Source organism: Maniola hyperantus, chromosome 28 (genome assembly GCF_902806685.2).
Source record: "Maniola hyperantus chromosome 28, iAphHyp1.2, whole genome shotgun sequence".
Lineage (NCBI taxonomy): Eukaryota > Metazoa > Arthropoda > Insecta > Lepidoptera > Nymphalidae > Maniola > Maniola hyperantus.
The window spans coordinates 153223-169605 of record NC_048563.1 but is presented as its reverse complement, the minus strand read 5'-3'; the positions used below and the strand labels follow the sequence as shown (position 1 = coordinate 169605).

Sequence of the window (16383 nt, the reverse complement as noted above, 5' to 3'; positions counted from 1 at the left end):
ATTTCGATTCGTTAGGTACCATTCCTCAACTCTACTTCTTTTTGTTAGCCTTTGCAAGTTGGCAGCACTGGTTTCTGCATCTGTCAGTGTAATTTACAATAATACAGCCCCTATATGTTATTGGTCTGTGGCCCCTATTTTCTGGTCGGTGGCCCCCATGTGGCCCCTGTATGCAATGTACTCTCCTCTGTGATTTAATAATAATGGAAAAATAACCTACAAACCCCTCGGAATCGTTTGAAAAATGCGATTTTCAATAATATTTCGTATCCCCAAAGCCGTATTAACATCGCAAATTACACGCAATTACTCGGAATATGCCCCAAAAGCTCTGAGAAGCTTGAAACCCAAGTCTACACGCAACAATGTGCAGTTTTATGTCGATTCGTGCAGAGTTAGGGCTGTTGCTGGGAACGGGGGCGATGGTTGTGTATCCTTCCTCAGTGTGTGGTGCAAGGAGCAGGCGGGACCCGATGGCGGGGACGGGGGACACGGTGGACATGTAATTTTTCGAGTATGTGGGACTTTTTGGTCTTCTAAAAATATACTAGTTTGAACTGTTTAATGTTTTTATTCGATTAGAAATGCTCGTATAAATTTCAGAACTCTGCAGTTCAAGCTTAGGACTCAAATGCACATAACTCTAAAAAAGTAGAGGTAGAGGTATATCCAGTATCACACCCCAGACTCTCTTGAATAGAAGCCAAAGTCTATATAACTACCAGTCTATCACTGTTTACTATATTATGACGGTTTTACATTACAATAAAACCGATATTATGTGCCGAGAGGGAAAACATACAGCATTTATGTATGAAGAAGCAATTATGTACTCACCGCATATATGCGCGTGAGAGATTTAGATAAAGAAGAGAGAAGTTAAGACAGTGGGCTTTAATAGTGATGATAAATTAAATCCAATGATTACTAATGAAAGTTATCATTTATCAATTATTTGTCAGGTAAGGCCAAATACTAAGTAATTAAAAATCAAGCAAAGCATCTGCTGTATTATTTCAAAGTAAGAATCTTAATCATCTAAACAGGCTTCTATAATAATTAGAAGCTAACAACCTAGTGTTTACTTTTATCTCAATGTATAAAATAAATAGCAGAAGAGGGTAGGTGATAAATACAGAAGTAAAACCAACCAAGTCGAATAATAACTGAATTGTATTTGTTCAGCATTGATCTATTTATATTAAAATGAAACTACCACCCATTTCGCTAAGGTGTTTAGTCATGGAGAAGAAAGGGCAAAGAAACTCCATAACACACATCTTTTAAAACATTAGAACGTTGAGTAAAGTAGTAGGTACATATTTGGTACACAGTTACAACAGGTAACCTATAAAAGGCAAATGATTACATTACATTATAATACAATATAAGAATACTTAACTTCAGTAAGGTCCGCTGTGTTTGCTCTGGGCTGTCGATACAAGACTGTCCCCTCTCTGTCGAGGTAGGGTACTTTTATAACACTGCCATCGCAAACAAGGCGGATATCGACTATCACATGATCTTAATATTAATCATTATTTATTTTAGGTTTGTTGACAAAAGGTATGTTGACACACCCAATTTACAATAATAAAATCAGTGACATTAATGGTCTACGTATTAATAATTTACAATAATAATAAGCGACTTAAATTGTCAGTTTACACAACATTATTATTTCACATAATAGCTATTGCCAACTGTATGTTGACAATAGCTTAATATAATGTCACTCTTAGTATATTGACAATATTTAATTTACAATGAATAATTAGTGACATGTATTGATAATTTATATAATATTATTTTTCATATTTTCATATTCCTAGATACCAAATTAAACAAGAATAAACAATAATAGTTTTACACTATTGTATTGTATGACGACAGTAAGAAACTAGGAACATTGACATTGTATCCGGAAACGGAATAACGATTCTGTTTTAAACATCACAACAAACATTTACTTCAGACTCCCAAGTTTATGATTAGATGAATTTTAGCATAATAATTATGTATCCAATTTTATCGTAATATAACACGGCCATACTGACAAGTACTTCGCTCCCGAAGTACATAGGGAAATACGGAGAGAAAGGAAAAAAAATCCTTATGTTTTGTTTTTTTTTTTTTTAATACCATTCGGCAATAATAACATTTGTCCCTTTTAGGATTAAAAACTCTTGTCCCGTTTGGGAATCTCAACGTTTGTCTCATTCGGACATCTCAAATTATTTATTATTATTATTCATATTACCATTATAAATTTACTATAATAGGTATGTATTTATTATTACATTTACCATATTTATTTATTTTATTTTTAATTTATTTACCTTTATTATTATCAATATTTGTTCCATTCGGAAATCTCAAGCTCGTCCCATTCGGGAATCTCGATATTTTGTTCCATTCGGAAATCTCAAGCTCGTCCCATTCGGGAATCTCGATATTTTGTTCCATTCGGAAATCTCAAGCTCGTCCCATTCGGGAATCTCGATATTTTGTTCCATTCGGAAATCTCAAGCTCGTCCCATTCGGGAATCTCGATATTTTGTTCCATTCGGAAATCTCAAGCTCGTCCCATTCGGGAATCTCGATATGTGTTCCTTTCGGAAATCTCTTAGTTCGTTCCTTTCGGAAATCTCTCAAGTTTGGTTTTTTTTTTTTTTTTTTGTCCCATTGGGAGTCTTAACATTTTGTCCCATTGGGAGTCTTAACATTTGTCACAGTGAGTCTTAACATTTTGTCCCATTGGGAGTCTTAACATTTTGTCACATAGTGAGTCTTAACATTTTGTCCCATTGGGAGTCTTAACATTTTGTCACAATATAGTGAGTCGTAACATTTTGTCCCATTGAACTTTTTGTCACATGGTGAGTCTTAACATTTTGTCCCATTGGGAGTCTTAACATTTTGCCACATAGTAAGTCTTAACATTTTGTATCCTTAAAATTTTTTTTTTTTTCTTTTCTTTTTTTCTTTTTTTTCTTTTCCCTTTCCTTCCTCTCCGTTCTCCTTCTGTCATTTAGCATAAATTATTAGTATGTTTTATTATAATTCGGCCATCTTGATAAGTACTTCGTTCCCGAAGTACATAGGAAAATAGAAAACTGCAGCCCGTGAAATTAAATCAACTACGGCAACAAAAGCACCGACACAAAAAAAAATAAGATTGTGCCATTCGCAAAACAAAATTCAATGATTCAATGTCAATGTTACTGTCATAAAAACTAGGATAGACGTCAGACCGAAATTAGAGTAGAAGAGAATATGTTTTCTTTGTTGATTATGTCTTATAAACAAGTTTAGTGGATGCAAACCAACTCAAAACAAGAATAAATTGATAACACGAAACGTAGGTATTTAAAATGTTCTGATAGCATTACTGAACAGAAAAAACTTGAGCAGGTAATCTGCCTTACGTTGCTAAAAAAGTAATTTAGTTAAATAATAAAAGTTACTTGAATGGACCATTTCTTTTGTGTTGTTTTAAGAGAAGAAAAATGGTCGAGTTATTTTAAGAAGCAAAATAAATAAATAAATATAGTTTATGTTTAAGTTACATAAATCAGAATAAGGTAATTTCTTCAAGTTTCGAGTTGTAAGTACGATGCAATTTCTCAAAATTGCAAACCTACTGATTTGATTATTATTATTGTTTCGGTATATCATAACTTTCTAAATGATTTCACATTGTTATATACTTTATCAAAAACCGTTCGGCCAATCTGACCTCTAACTAGACTTATTCTTATCCAAATAAATTATACCACAAACACGTGGTTTAAACTTAAAAGTTGCACCAAGTTCACTTCGAAGCAGCACATAAATACACTTCACTTAACTTTCAAAATTGAAGCGACGTTCCAACAAAAGGTGCCACACGAGCACCAAGTGCCGATGACAAAAGCGCTGCAGGGTGCTTTGGGATCATCGGACACGAACACCACGTGCCGCCGACGACAGGTGGCAGCCTGTCGCTTCGAGGAGAGGCCACATCCACGATTACTGAAAGCATTTGAAAAGTATTAGTATTGCGACAAGAAAAGAATTATCGTATCCCACTTCTGATGAGAGATTTAGATAAAGAAGAGAGAAGTTAAGACAGTGGGCTTTAATAGTGATGATAAATTAAATCCAATGATTACTAATGAAAGTTATCATTTATCAATTATTTGTCAGGTAAGGCCAAATACTAAGTAATTAAAAATCAAGCAAGGCATCTGCTGTATTATTTCAAAGTAAGAATCTTAATCATCTAAACAGGCTTCTATAATAATTAGAAGCTAACAACCTAGTGTTTACTTTTATCTCAATGTATAAAATAAATAGCAGAAGAGGGTAGGTGATAAATACAGAAGTAAAACCAACCAAGTCGAATAATAACTGAATTGTATTTGTTCAGCATTGATCTATTTATATTAAAATGAAACTACCACCCATTTCGCTAAGGTGTTTAGTCATGGAGAAGAAAGGGCAAAGAAACTCCATAACACACATCTTTTAAAACATTAGAACGTTGAGTAAAGTAGTAGGTACATATTTGGTACACAGTTACAACAGGTAACCTATAAAAGGCAAATGATTACATTACATTATAATACAATATAAGAATACTTAACTTCAGTAAGGTCCGCTGTGTTTGCTCTGGGCTGTCGATACAAGACTGTCCCCTCTCTGTCGAGGTAGGGTACTTTTATAACACTGCCATCGCAAACAAGGCGGATATCGACTATCACATGATCTTAATATTAATCATTATTTATTTTAGGTTTGTTGACAAAAGGTATGTTGACACACCCAATTTACAATAATAAAATCAGTGACATTAATGGTCTACGTATTAATAATTTACAATAATAATAAGCGACTTAAATTGTCAGTTTACACAACATTATTATTTCACATAATAGCTATTGCCAACTGTATGTTGACAATAGCTTAATATAATGTCACTCTTAGTATATTGACAATATTTAATTTACAATGAATAATTAGTGACATGTATTGATAATTTATATAATATTATTTTTCATATTTTCATATTCCTAGATACCAAATTAAACAAGAATAAACAATAATAGTTTTACACTATTGTATTGTATGACGACAGTAAGAAACTAGGAACATTGACATTGTATCCGGAAACGGAATAACGATTCTGTTTTAAACATCACAACAAACATTTACTTCAGACTCCCAAGTTTATGATTAGATGAATTTTAGCATAATAATTATGTATCCAATTTTATCGTAATATAACACGCGCTTCATCCATAAACATGTATATTCCTATGCAACAATGTAGTTTACCTTACCGGATATAGGGGCGCTAGTGTCTCACCCAGCAAGGCAGTGAGCCGCTGCCATCTTGGATGTCATAGTCTTCACCAGGAAGAAGTTCCTGCAATGCTGTATGTTTTCCCTCTCGGCACATAATATCGGTTTTATTGTAATGTAAAACCGTCATATTGATGTGCCTCCGGAAAACATACAGCATTTATGTATGAAGACGTGTTTGTTATCTGCTGGTGAAATGTATTACCCACAACGCTATGATGAATCAAAGGGAGTTAATCTGTCAATTGAATAACAAAAATATTAATCGTTAAGTTAGATCAAATAACCACGTCCCCTTCATTCATTGTCACCTATTAAAGTTATTGTTATTTCTAACCAGGGTTAATAAGTTAAAATATAATGTCTAAAAGACAAACAATTTAAATGATTTATGTCTGTAATTTTGATAAGGATTACTAAAACTCAAACCGGACCATATAATGATTATATTGAAAAATAAGCTTCAGTTATTTTGAGATCTCCTCCGGGCAATAATAATTTCAACAAGAGTGTCTGGTAATCTCCAGTTACCACGAGATACGAGTATATCGTCCATTGATTGGTTATCTGTCCCCAAAGAAACTACTGTTGATCCACTGATAAATCCCTGGGGATACAGGAATGCTGCCACATTGCTTAAGAACTGAACTGTTCCAGTGATCTATTACAGTACGTGATGCGGCTTCAGTTTCATTACAGTTGGTGATAAAAAGATTACAATATATTTAAATTCTTAACTTCATTCTGCTTGACCTATTTTCCTGTGTCAAAGACATACATGTAGTACTACTGTAGTATACTAGTACATTAATAGAGAATTATGTTTTCTGTTATACTATTATGTTTTGAAAGTGTCCATCCGTATTTATGTTAAGAGTGAGTGTCAGTCTTTGGGCCAAATAAAGTATATAATATATTTTTCCCGGTGACACAGACTTTCAGTTGTCAACCCTTCGTTCCAGGGCAACAATTGTCCATATAGGTTCGTCTAGATATCTCGGGAAGTGTGTGCTTAAATGAGAGCTTCTGTAGTTAGCGCTTGAGCTCTACCTTAAGGTCCTGTATGATAAATGGTTTAGTGATTTTGAGTTTAGCCACGTCAATAATTGCCTAGTGTCCACATGTGGATCATAGAAAGTTAACCGCCACCAGGTTTCGCACCAGTTTAACCATTTTTGATGTCTGGTAGGTAGGTAGGACAAAAATTGCTTCCAACAAGCACCTGTTCTTTACTTCTCGTATAGACTACTCCTTTATTTGGGCACCCATCCTCAATTTTTTCAGCTTCCGTGTAAATGACTATACCCTCAGGAGTACCTCAAGGGTCCATTCTAGGCCCCCTTTTATATAACGCCTATATATTTGACATTGGAAGCTGCTTCCACCATGCGCAATACTTAATGTTTGCGGATGACAAAAAAGTTTTCGCCAAAATACGTTCCATTGAAGATTGTTATAAATTACAAAAAGACCTCAATGCCTTGACAGAATACTACGCAAGGAACAGGATCTCAGTTAATGTTAAAAAGTGCCACCATATAACTTTGACTCGTAAAATAAATATAATTGAATTTGACTACATAATCAATGGCACAAACTTACCCAGAGTGACTACCGTTAGAGATCTGGGTATCCAAGTTGATACTAAACTTTCAATGGATGTCCATATTGATATGGTAGTAAATAGAGCTTACAAACAATTGGGTTTCATCAAACGGGTAACCCGTTCTTTTAGTAATGTGGAATGCATAAAAACACTTTACTTCGCGTATGTCCGGAGTATTCTAGAATATGCGTGTAATATCTGGTCGCCTCAATACATAATATATGCCCATAGGCTTGAAACCATACAGAGGCAGTTTCTTAAATACTTAGCTTTTAAAGACTTTAAAAAATTTAATAGTTATGAGGAAGCGTGTACTCACTACGGTATCGGCTCACTGGAACATAGAAGGGAACAATGTGATATGTTGTTACTGCAAGCAATTTTAACCGGCTCAATCGATTGTCCTAGCTTACTCTCAGCCTTTTCATTTAATGCTCAACCTTTAAGAACGCGTCACACGCGCCTTCTAAATGTTCCCAAATCTAACTCAAATTATGCGCGAAATTCTATAATTCCACGCTTGGTACGTACTTATAACAATCAGTTCGCTGAGTTTGACTTATTTTACCTATCAAACAATAAATTTAAAAAGGAATTAAGAAACTATCATCGTAAAACAAAAAAAAAAAGTAGCTAACATCTAAATATGCATGCAATCATACACTCCCATTTACACACACACACACATGCACACACGCTCACACATACTCATAAGCACACACTCACATACGCATACACACACACATACAATCATACACACACTGTTGTAATTTTATTTTATTATTGTATATACCTACATTTATTCTAACTCTATTCTGTTAAAATAGTTTAATTATAATTTTAAGTAATCTCTTTTGGCCTTCTGTTATACCTAGATTTAAATTTAAATAATAATTATGTATTTACGCTGTTGATTACTTTCAAATAAACAAAAATAAAAAAAAAATAAAAAAAAATGTCTGGTGGACACTGTAATGTCGTGACATCTATCAGAGTCCCTGATAGGTTCTATAGTTCATTTGAGCTCTGCTTTCAAATCTTGAAGCCCAAAGGTCTTTCACGTGCCACATTTAAGTACACCCCAGCTGCACTTGTTCAAGTAAGTCAGTACTTTTGGCAATTAGTTTGGAGAAGAAAACATCCATGCTAAATTGATGTCTCAATGAGCTGTTGAAAGCATCTATAACTTGCTGATCAATCTTTGCAGTCGATAATGACATCACACCATCTTTATTCCCTACTACAGTAATCTGTTGTGCTGCAACCAAATCGATCTCGGACGGCGCTTGAGGGAAAAGATGACACTCTGTGGGAGGTTTTCCTCGTGACAGCCTTGAGCCAATAATGTAATCTGTTATGTGCGGGAGTTCGATTGTTAGAATCAGTAAAACCCACGACTTTGTTCATTAAAATAAACGTTAGAACGAACGAGTGAGTGAACGAATGAGTGTTCGATTGAACTAAGACTTGCGATTTTTACAGAGTTCTTGTGCTGTCTTCAATTGCCACTATAACTGCATAAAGTTCCTTCTATTGCTGTGCTATCATTTTTGATGCACTCACCAAGTTTCTGGCATTAATTTCCCGTTTAATTGGGCACTAAAAGCCAATCAGAGGCATTATTCGCCAAGCAGTGGATGGCAGGTTTTAGGTGTACATATTGGCAGCCTGAGACATGTGGTTCCGCGCCGCCATGCCATTCCCTGTTCCACGATTGTGGATTCAGCAGTCTAAAACATATTATCGAAACGTTTGAGGCGTATTTGGATCTGATCAGAATGTAGTCTGCTTCTGGGAGTTACTAAACTGGCGAAGTCTGACTGTCCTAGCAACCGTTGCATTTCGTGAAGAGTGATTTCAGATATTTTCAGTAATAATTCTCTCAAAGGTCTCATTGATAGTTTTTTACTCTTTATTATGGGCAAGAACATTGAATTTTCTTATAGTCTGCCAACGAATACCCAGGTATTGTAGGTCTTGTGTGAGTGTTAGAATTGACTTTTAGTAATTGATCCCGATGTTGCTTAACTTCGGTGATCGGACGAGAACCGGTGTCTTCAACATGGTATGGACGTTGGCTTTTGGTAATTGATCCCACTGCCCCGAAGTTCCAAGGACCTCACGCTTCCGCAGCGTGAAGGCATAACCTGGATTGGTCTTAGTTGACCACAATTGCCAGCCCAGAAGTTCCAAGTGCCTCACGGCTTCCGCAGCCTGAAGACATAACTTGGATTGGTCTTGATTGACCAGAAGGAAGTCGTCTAGGTAGACTAGCACTCGACATTCCTTCGCATGCAAGGTTTCCGCAACCGAGCATGTTACAGGTGGGGCGCTGCCGCCAGACCCAAAAATTAGACAGGTTGTCCAACTTTTGTTGTAGAAAGCTACGAACCGGTATGACAAATCAGACGGGATAGTTTTGTTTCACAAATTTGTTTCGTTCTCGAGGGTCGAAAATCAGACGCATCGATCCAACGTTTTCCTTCCGCAGAAAAAGCTCGGGGATAAAACTGGGCATTTCCTTGTGAACCACTTCTACTAGTTTTGGTCCAGTAATTCTTGTGTCATTTAAGTCGTGACAGGTGACCAGGTTGCATGTTGCATTATTTGTTTTGTGGGCATTACCGGGGGTAGTTTCTTGTATTAGGGTATTCGAAATACCGTAATTGACATTTACAAAAACTGTTTGCACCAAAAGCTTGCCAACGATATTAGAATGTCATTACATAACCTGTAACATATTGTGTTGGATAGGTTTTTCAATTGTAGGCATTTATAGCTGTAATATTTATAAATATGGGCCACCAGGGGATTGCATAAACGCAGTGAGTGTTGCTTTATCCAAAAAGAACCTCGTCACTATTGTTAAAAGCCAATCCGGTATTTGACAACTAGTCAAATCAGTATCCTATAAAGCGTCAAAACACACGCTCAGCACGCGAGGCCCCATGAAACACTGGCATGTGACGTCACAATGATTTGACGTACTTTTCCAGCTTAATCAATAATTTAAAATGGTTATCACACCCAAAACTAACAAAGGGTGCGGACCTCACATATCAGATATGTGAGGTCCGAGAGGCTTCCAGTGGAAGACCCTCCATTCAGCCATCACTGAGAAACCATTCACTTTTGACATATGCAAATACCGTATCCAAAATTTCCTTAGAGTATTTAAAATAAACATCTCCAGGAAAATTCTGTCTGATATTCATCTCCTGCGCCTTACATAATATATTATGCTATACATTCGCCTGTTACCCAAACAATTTGTAAAGTTTGTTCTGATAATTTTTAAGACAAAGATGATTTGCTGAATGTTATTTATTTATTTAACCATCTTTATTGCTAATCATTATATTCAAAAGAATAAAAATGCAGGAGATACTTAGACCAAAGGGCGACTTTATCATCTGAATGTTTCAGTCATTTATTAAAGGGGGTATCTGGATTCTTAACTGAGTTCTGTTTGGTATAATAAAGCATTGGTGGTGACGGCCATGATGTCCTCAGTGGGGCCAAATAAGTGTTAGCTATTGTTTAGTGAGTACAGTTCTCCGTTATTTTCAGTTTACGAAACCCCTTTAAATGAGCAATTTAACCAATGTCTTGTTATAACCAACATCTCGCCACGTGGGCGAGATAAAATGTTATCATTCGATTCACTGGCGTAAAATTTAAATTGCACTCAATTAACTTTGTACATAAAATAAATAGATTCAATAACCGATTATAGGTAACCATTGGGACTTTTCCTCGCCAAAATTTGTATTAAAGAAACCTAGATCCAGATTTAGATTTCGGTGTCGGTGTCGACACGTTCGTCAACCAAATCGCCATTTGTTTAATTTGGTTTCTCAATTAGCATCTCATTTGCATTAGATACACAATATGGTAAATGCATTATAAGATATGTAAGAAAACTCACCTGGTTGTATAACGTATCGATCCGAGGATCGATCGTTACCTGGTAATTTCTCGCCGTTTCTCTCGGGAGTCACTCTCAATCCTGCTCGTTGCTTGAATCGCTGCTGGATGTCGAGGTATCCCCTTTTTCAAGAGCCCTCTCAGGCACCAATAAGCGCGAAACACCAGATCGATTAGCTTACGTAGCCTATCGACATTGTTCGCGCACGTGGGGTCCAACCAAAATGTCCCCACGGTAATATTACGAAATAATAAGAAAATATATATCATGATCACCGTATTATCACATTTATTGCACTTATTGAAAATAATTTTTTTGCAAAGGAAGACGGATTAACGATATAATTTCAGATTCGACGCGCACGCGGCGAAAGTACACAACGCTATGACATCCAAGATGGCAGCGGCTCACTGCCTTGCTGGGTGAGACACTAGCGCCCCTATATCCGGTAAGGTAAACTACATTGTTGCATAGGAATATACATGTTTATGGATGAAGCGCGCATATATGCGGTGAGTACATAATTGCTTCTTCATACATAAATGCTGTATGTTTTCCGGAGGCACATCAATAGTACATTTTCTTAACAGAATCTGTGATCTAAAGGCCTACTTTTCTTGAATGTATGACATCTTGAATATCTTTTAAGTTTTACTGTAACTTCAGGTTTGAAATAGAATAGAAAGATTTTTTATTCAAAAAACACTTTTATTAGTTATAAATTGTGTTTAGGTAATTTACTCATTCATATATTCAATTATTTTTGGTAATTTCTTGTTTTGATTTTTGGCTTATTTAATTTTAATCTTAATCTAGTTTTAAGCACTACTAGTCCAATTATTGTACATTTTAAGGGTTCCGTACCAGTAAATAGAAAAAAGGAACCCTTATAGGAAGGATCACTTTGTTGTCTGTCTGTCTATCTGTGCGTCTGTCTGTTGTGTCTGTCAAGTAAACATATAGGGTACTTTCTGTTGACCTAGAATCATAACATTTGGATTGGAATTCAGTAGATCTTATAGCAAAAGTAAAGGAATAAATCTGGAAACTGTGAATTTGTGGTTACATCTCAAAAAAGTTAAAATGTGTTCATCATATAAAAGGGCTTTACTTGTACATACTAAAACAGATTTTATTTATTTTTATGCATAATAGTTTTTGATTTATCGTGTTATATTTATGTTAAAAAAAATACCTGAGTACAGAACCCTCTGTGTGTGAGTCTGACTCGCACATGGGCGACTTTTTGTCTTAATATGCAGGATATAACTGTTGAATTGTCAATTGCATCTACCACTGGTTGTATTGTTGCAGGCAAGTCACTCCAAGAAGAGTTTAAACCACTGTCACTCTGTGATCCAAGCGAAGCACGGAGAGCGAGGCGACCACAAGGACTGTACCGGCAAGAATGCTGACCACATTGTTGTGGAGGTGCCTTTAGGTATACTTACTTTCATTTCATACCCGACGATGCAGCGTTGGAACACACTAGGTAGACGGACAACATCAGACGAGAGCACAAGACTGTGGCGTGTGGAAGTCCCTACAAGAGACCTATGTCCAGCAGTGGACATCGCGTGGGAACTCTTTAATTTTTTGGGATAAAAATTAGCCCTTTGTAAGCTAACTCTGGACCAAATTTCATCTAAATCGGTTGAACTGTTGGGTCGTGAAAAACTGACAGACACACACTTTCGCATTTATAATGAGGATAACAATTAGTTGTTCTTGAAGTTAACCGTAGTACTGTGTTCACCGCCTGCATTAGTGTGAGTACTACATTCGTACATAGTAGGTACACTAGCGCATGGAACAATATCTTGCATCGTCAGGTCAGACGCGAATTTTTAACCGCCGGGAACTATAAGCACTTGGTAATAAGTCAGACAGCTGCTGTCCGACTGAAGTTCAAAAGAAGACTATCTAATTAACTAAGTAATATTTATTAAGTTTAGTATGAGGCAGATGTTCCCCACAGGCACGATAGTCAAGGACGGCCGGGGCTGCGTGGTGGGGGACCTGCAGGAGGAGGGCACCATGTTCGTGGCGGCGCGCGGCGGCGCGGGGGGACGGGGGAACAAGTTCTTCCTCACTGACACTGAACAGGTGGGTCTCGTCATCATCATCGCAACCGGTAGACCCTCAACTGCTGGACATAGGTCTCTTGTATTGACTTCCACACGCCACAGTCTTGAGCCGCTGCCATCTAGCGGCTCCCGCAGACTCGTTTGATATCTTTTTAGGGTTCCGTACCTCAAAAGGAAAAAGGAACCATTATAGGATCTTGGTGTCTGTCTGCCTGTCGTGTCTGTCAAGAAACCTACAGGGTACTTCCCATTTACCTAGAATCATGAAATTTAGCAGGTAGGTAGGTCTTATAGCATATAATATGTAAGGGGAAAAATCCGAAAACCGTGAAATTTTGGTTACATCCCAAAAAAGTGTTCATGGACAAAATATCCATATACTACCATACTATTATTATAAATGTGAAAGTGTGTCTGTCTGTCTGTCTGCTAGCTTTTCACGGCTCAACCGCTTAACCGATTTTGACGAAATTTGGTACAGATCTAGCTTGCATCCCGGGGAAGGACATAGGCCGGCATAGGCATAGGCTTTTTATCCCGGAAAATCAAGGAGCTTCCACGAGATTAAAAAAATTTAATCCACGCGGGCGAAGTCGCGGGCATCATCTAGTATTTAATATTTTCAACTTATAAAGTATCATATATATATCATATGAAAGATCTTTACCTACCGGTACATTCTAAAACAGATTTTGATATATTTTTATGTTTTTGAATTATCGTGCAGAATGACGAAAAAATACGACTGTAGTACGGAACCCTCGGTGCGCGTGACTTGCACTTGGTAAGTTTCCAAACCTCAAATTCACGGTTTTCGGATTTTTCCCTTAACGTGTGCTATAAGACCTACCTGCCAAATTTCATGATTCTAGGTCAACGGGAAGAACCCTATAGGTTTCTTGACAGACAGACAACAAAGTGATCCTATAAGGGTTCCGTTTTTCCTTTTGAGGTACGGAACCCTAAAAATGATGATATATATATTTCCAGGCGCCAATGGTGGCAGAGTACGGCGCGGTGGGCGAGAGTCACCACTACACGCTGGAAGTGCGCTCTATGGCACACCTGGGACTCATAGGGTTCCCCAACGCCGGGAAGAGCACCCTGCTGAGAGCCATCACTCGCGCGCGGCCCACTGTGGCGCCCTATCCGTTCACCACGCTGAGGCCTCATATAGGTGACAATATAACACTTTAGCATGGAAAAACACATCTTAAACTTTGTCAAATAATCATGGTATAACTTGTCATGAACACTTGACAAAGTTTTACCATGAATACTTGACGAAGTTATTAACCATGAATAACTTGGAATATTTTATTGAAGACTCATAGTAATACTTCGTCAAAGTGTCAAGGTAGGTACTTTATCAAGGACTGTTTGTATGACGTTAGTTTTATCTTCAGGAATGGTGCCGTATGACGACTATGAACAGGTAGCTATTGCGGACCTGCCCGGTTTGATTCCCGGCTCACACAGAAACTATGGATTAGGTAAGAAAATTAAACTTTTTAGGTCTTTTTCATAACTTTATCTAAACCTACCTTTTTTTTTCCGTGGGGAAATCCTCATGGAAGCCACCGCACCTGGGGAGGTGCGGAGGTTATGTCGGACTCTTACCGACTAAAACCCCACGATGTTCCACGCATCGCCTGGTGGCTGGGCTACGGGGCCAAACACGTTCGCGCAACCCAGCCAGCGGCGCCTGCTGAGGACCCACCTCAGGGGACCAATGAAGTCCCTACACACCGTCTGAGGCGCACCAGGAACACAAAGGTGCGCCTTCCGACTCGAGGACTGGTTTCTTTACGGACGATAGACTCCCCGTGTCTATTGCCCAAGAGTCCTTCTCAAGGGGGGAGGCGGCGGTCGTGGGCGACTCGCCTACGCCCGACCCTCCTACGACGGATGGCATGAGAGTTGAAATCATCTTCTCTCATGCGCTCCGCCAACTCCTTACTCCAAACTCCATATGCGAAAGTGCTTTCACGGCCCAACAGTTTAATCGATTTTGATGAAATTCGGTACAGAGTTAGCTTACATTCCAGGGAAGGTCGTAGGCCACTTCTTATCCCGGAAAATCAAAGAGTTCTCACGGGATTTTTAAAAACCTTAATTCACGCGTACGAAGTCGCGGGCATCCATCTAGTAAAGAATCCTTACCAATATTATAAATGCGAAAGTGTGTCTGTCTGTCTGTTAGCCTTTCACGGCCCATCCGTCCCATCCATAAAGATGAAAAAAATGTTTTTTTTTTCAGGCATTCAATTCCTGCAACACGCAGAGAGGTGCAGAGGTCTGATATTCCTCCTAGACGGCACCAACGACCCCCTGAAGCAATACAAGACCCTCAACCACGAGCTGAGTCAGTACAGCGCACAGCTGGCGCGGCGACCCCGCTGCGTGGTGCTCAACAAGATGGACGTGCCGCGGGTTGAGGAGATACACCGGAACATGTCGACACACATACGAGCCAAGTCTGTTATCGGTATCTCTGCGAAGACTGGACACAATATCAACGAACTGTTGAGGGTCATACGACAAATGTATGATGAAGGAGACAAGTCACAATAATAAACACTATAGTTAGATTTTTTTATAAAGAATGTTAAATGACTAATATTCCCCTTTCCTCTCCAACTAAGCGTCAAGCTTGTGCTAGGAGTAGGTACGACAATAGTGCAACGGGTAGGGTTTGAACCGACAACCTTTCGGTTTTCAGTCCACTCCTTTACCCGTTGAGCTATTGAGGCTTTATAATTCCCACCACTTTTCAAGCAGTGTATTTTAAGACTAGCTTATGCTCGCGACTTCGTCCGCGTGGACTACACAAATTTCAAGCCCCTATTTCACCCCCTTAGGGGTTGACATTTCAAAAATCCTTTCTTAGCCGATGTCTACGTCATATTAGCTATCTGCATTCCAAATTTCAACCTGATCCGTCCAGTAGTTTGAGCTGCGCATTGATAGATCAGTTGCTCACCTTTTCCTTTTATATATTTAGATTTGGCGTCCTGGGCCTGTAATATTGGGTTATTCCCGTTGAGTCACACCCCCGGCCCTGTGAGTAACACTGAGACTCAACGGGAATTTTTTGGAATTGTCCTGTTGAGTAACACTGACTCAATGGGAATTTTGAAATTGTTTTGACTTAGATTTTAAGTACCTAGACTACCTCGGTATTTATGTAGAAAAATATTTTGTAAATATGTGCATGTTTAATATTGTTGTTTTATTGAAACTTCGACCTGGAACCCTTGTCAATGTCCTTCAAGTGCCAAGAGAGTCTTGTCGCACTGTAATTGACATAATAGATACCGGTGCATGGATAATAAACCCCATAGATAAACCCGAACAGGTTTTTGCCACACAGGAATGCAGTAGTATTTAAAATGCAGGTTTTGTTTTTAAATAAT

The 16383-nt window shown here is 38.0% G+C and overlaps 1 protein-coding gene across 1 annotated transcript; it reads left to right on the top strand.

Moving 5' to 3' along the window:
* Positions 1-167: 167 nt before the first annotated feature.
* LOC117995213 (mitochondrial ribosome-associated GTPase 2) lies at positions 168-16187 on the top strand. Its single transcript, XM_034983216.2, has 6 exons — positions 168-514; positions 12195-12321; positions 12859-12986; positions 13958-14144; positions 14374-14460; positions 15228-16187. The coding sequence occupies exons 1-6, from the start codon at positions 245-247 to the stop codon at positions 15539-15541; spliced, it is 1113 nt and encodes a 370-aa protein (XP_034839107.1). The 5' UTR covers positions 168-244; the 3' UTR covers positions 15542-16187.
* The last annotated feature ends 196 nt before the right edge of the window (positions 16188-16383 follow it).

Excerpts from the sequence above, each read along its gene's own strand:
- LOC117995213 (XM_034983216.2), top strand. The coding sequence starts at position 245 with ATGCGATTTTCAATAATATTTCGTATCCCCAAAGCCGTATTAACATCG. Across the intron at positions 515-12,194 it reads GTGGACATGTAATTTTTCGA|GCAAGTCACTCCAAGAAGAG; the intron begins GTATGTGGGACT and ends GTATTGTTGCAG. Across the intron at positions 12,987-13,957 it reads TCCTCACTGACACTGAACAG|GCGCCAATGGTGGCAGAGTA; the intron begins GTGGGTCTCGTC and ends ATATATTTCCAG.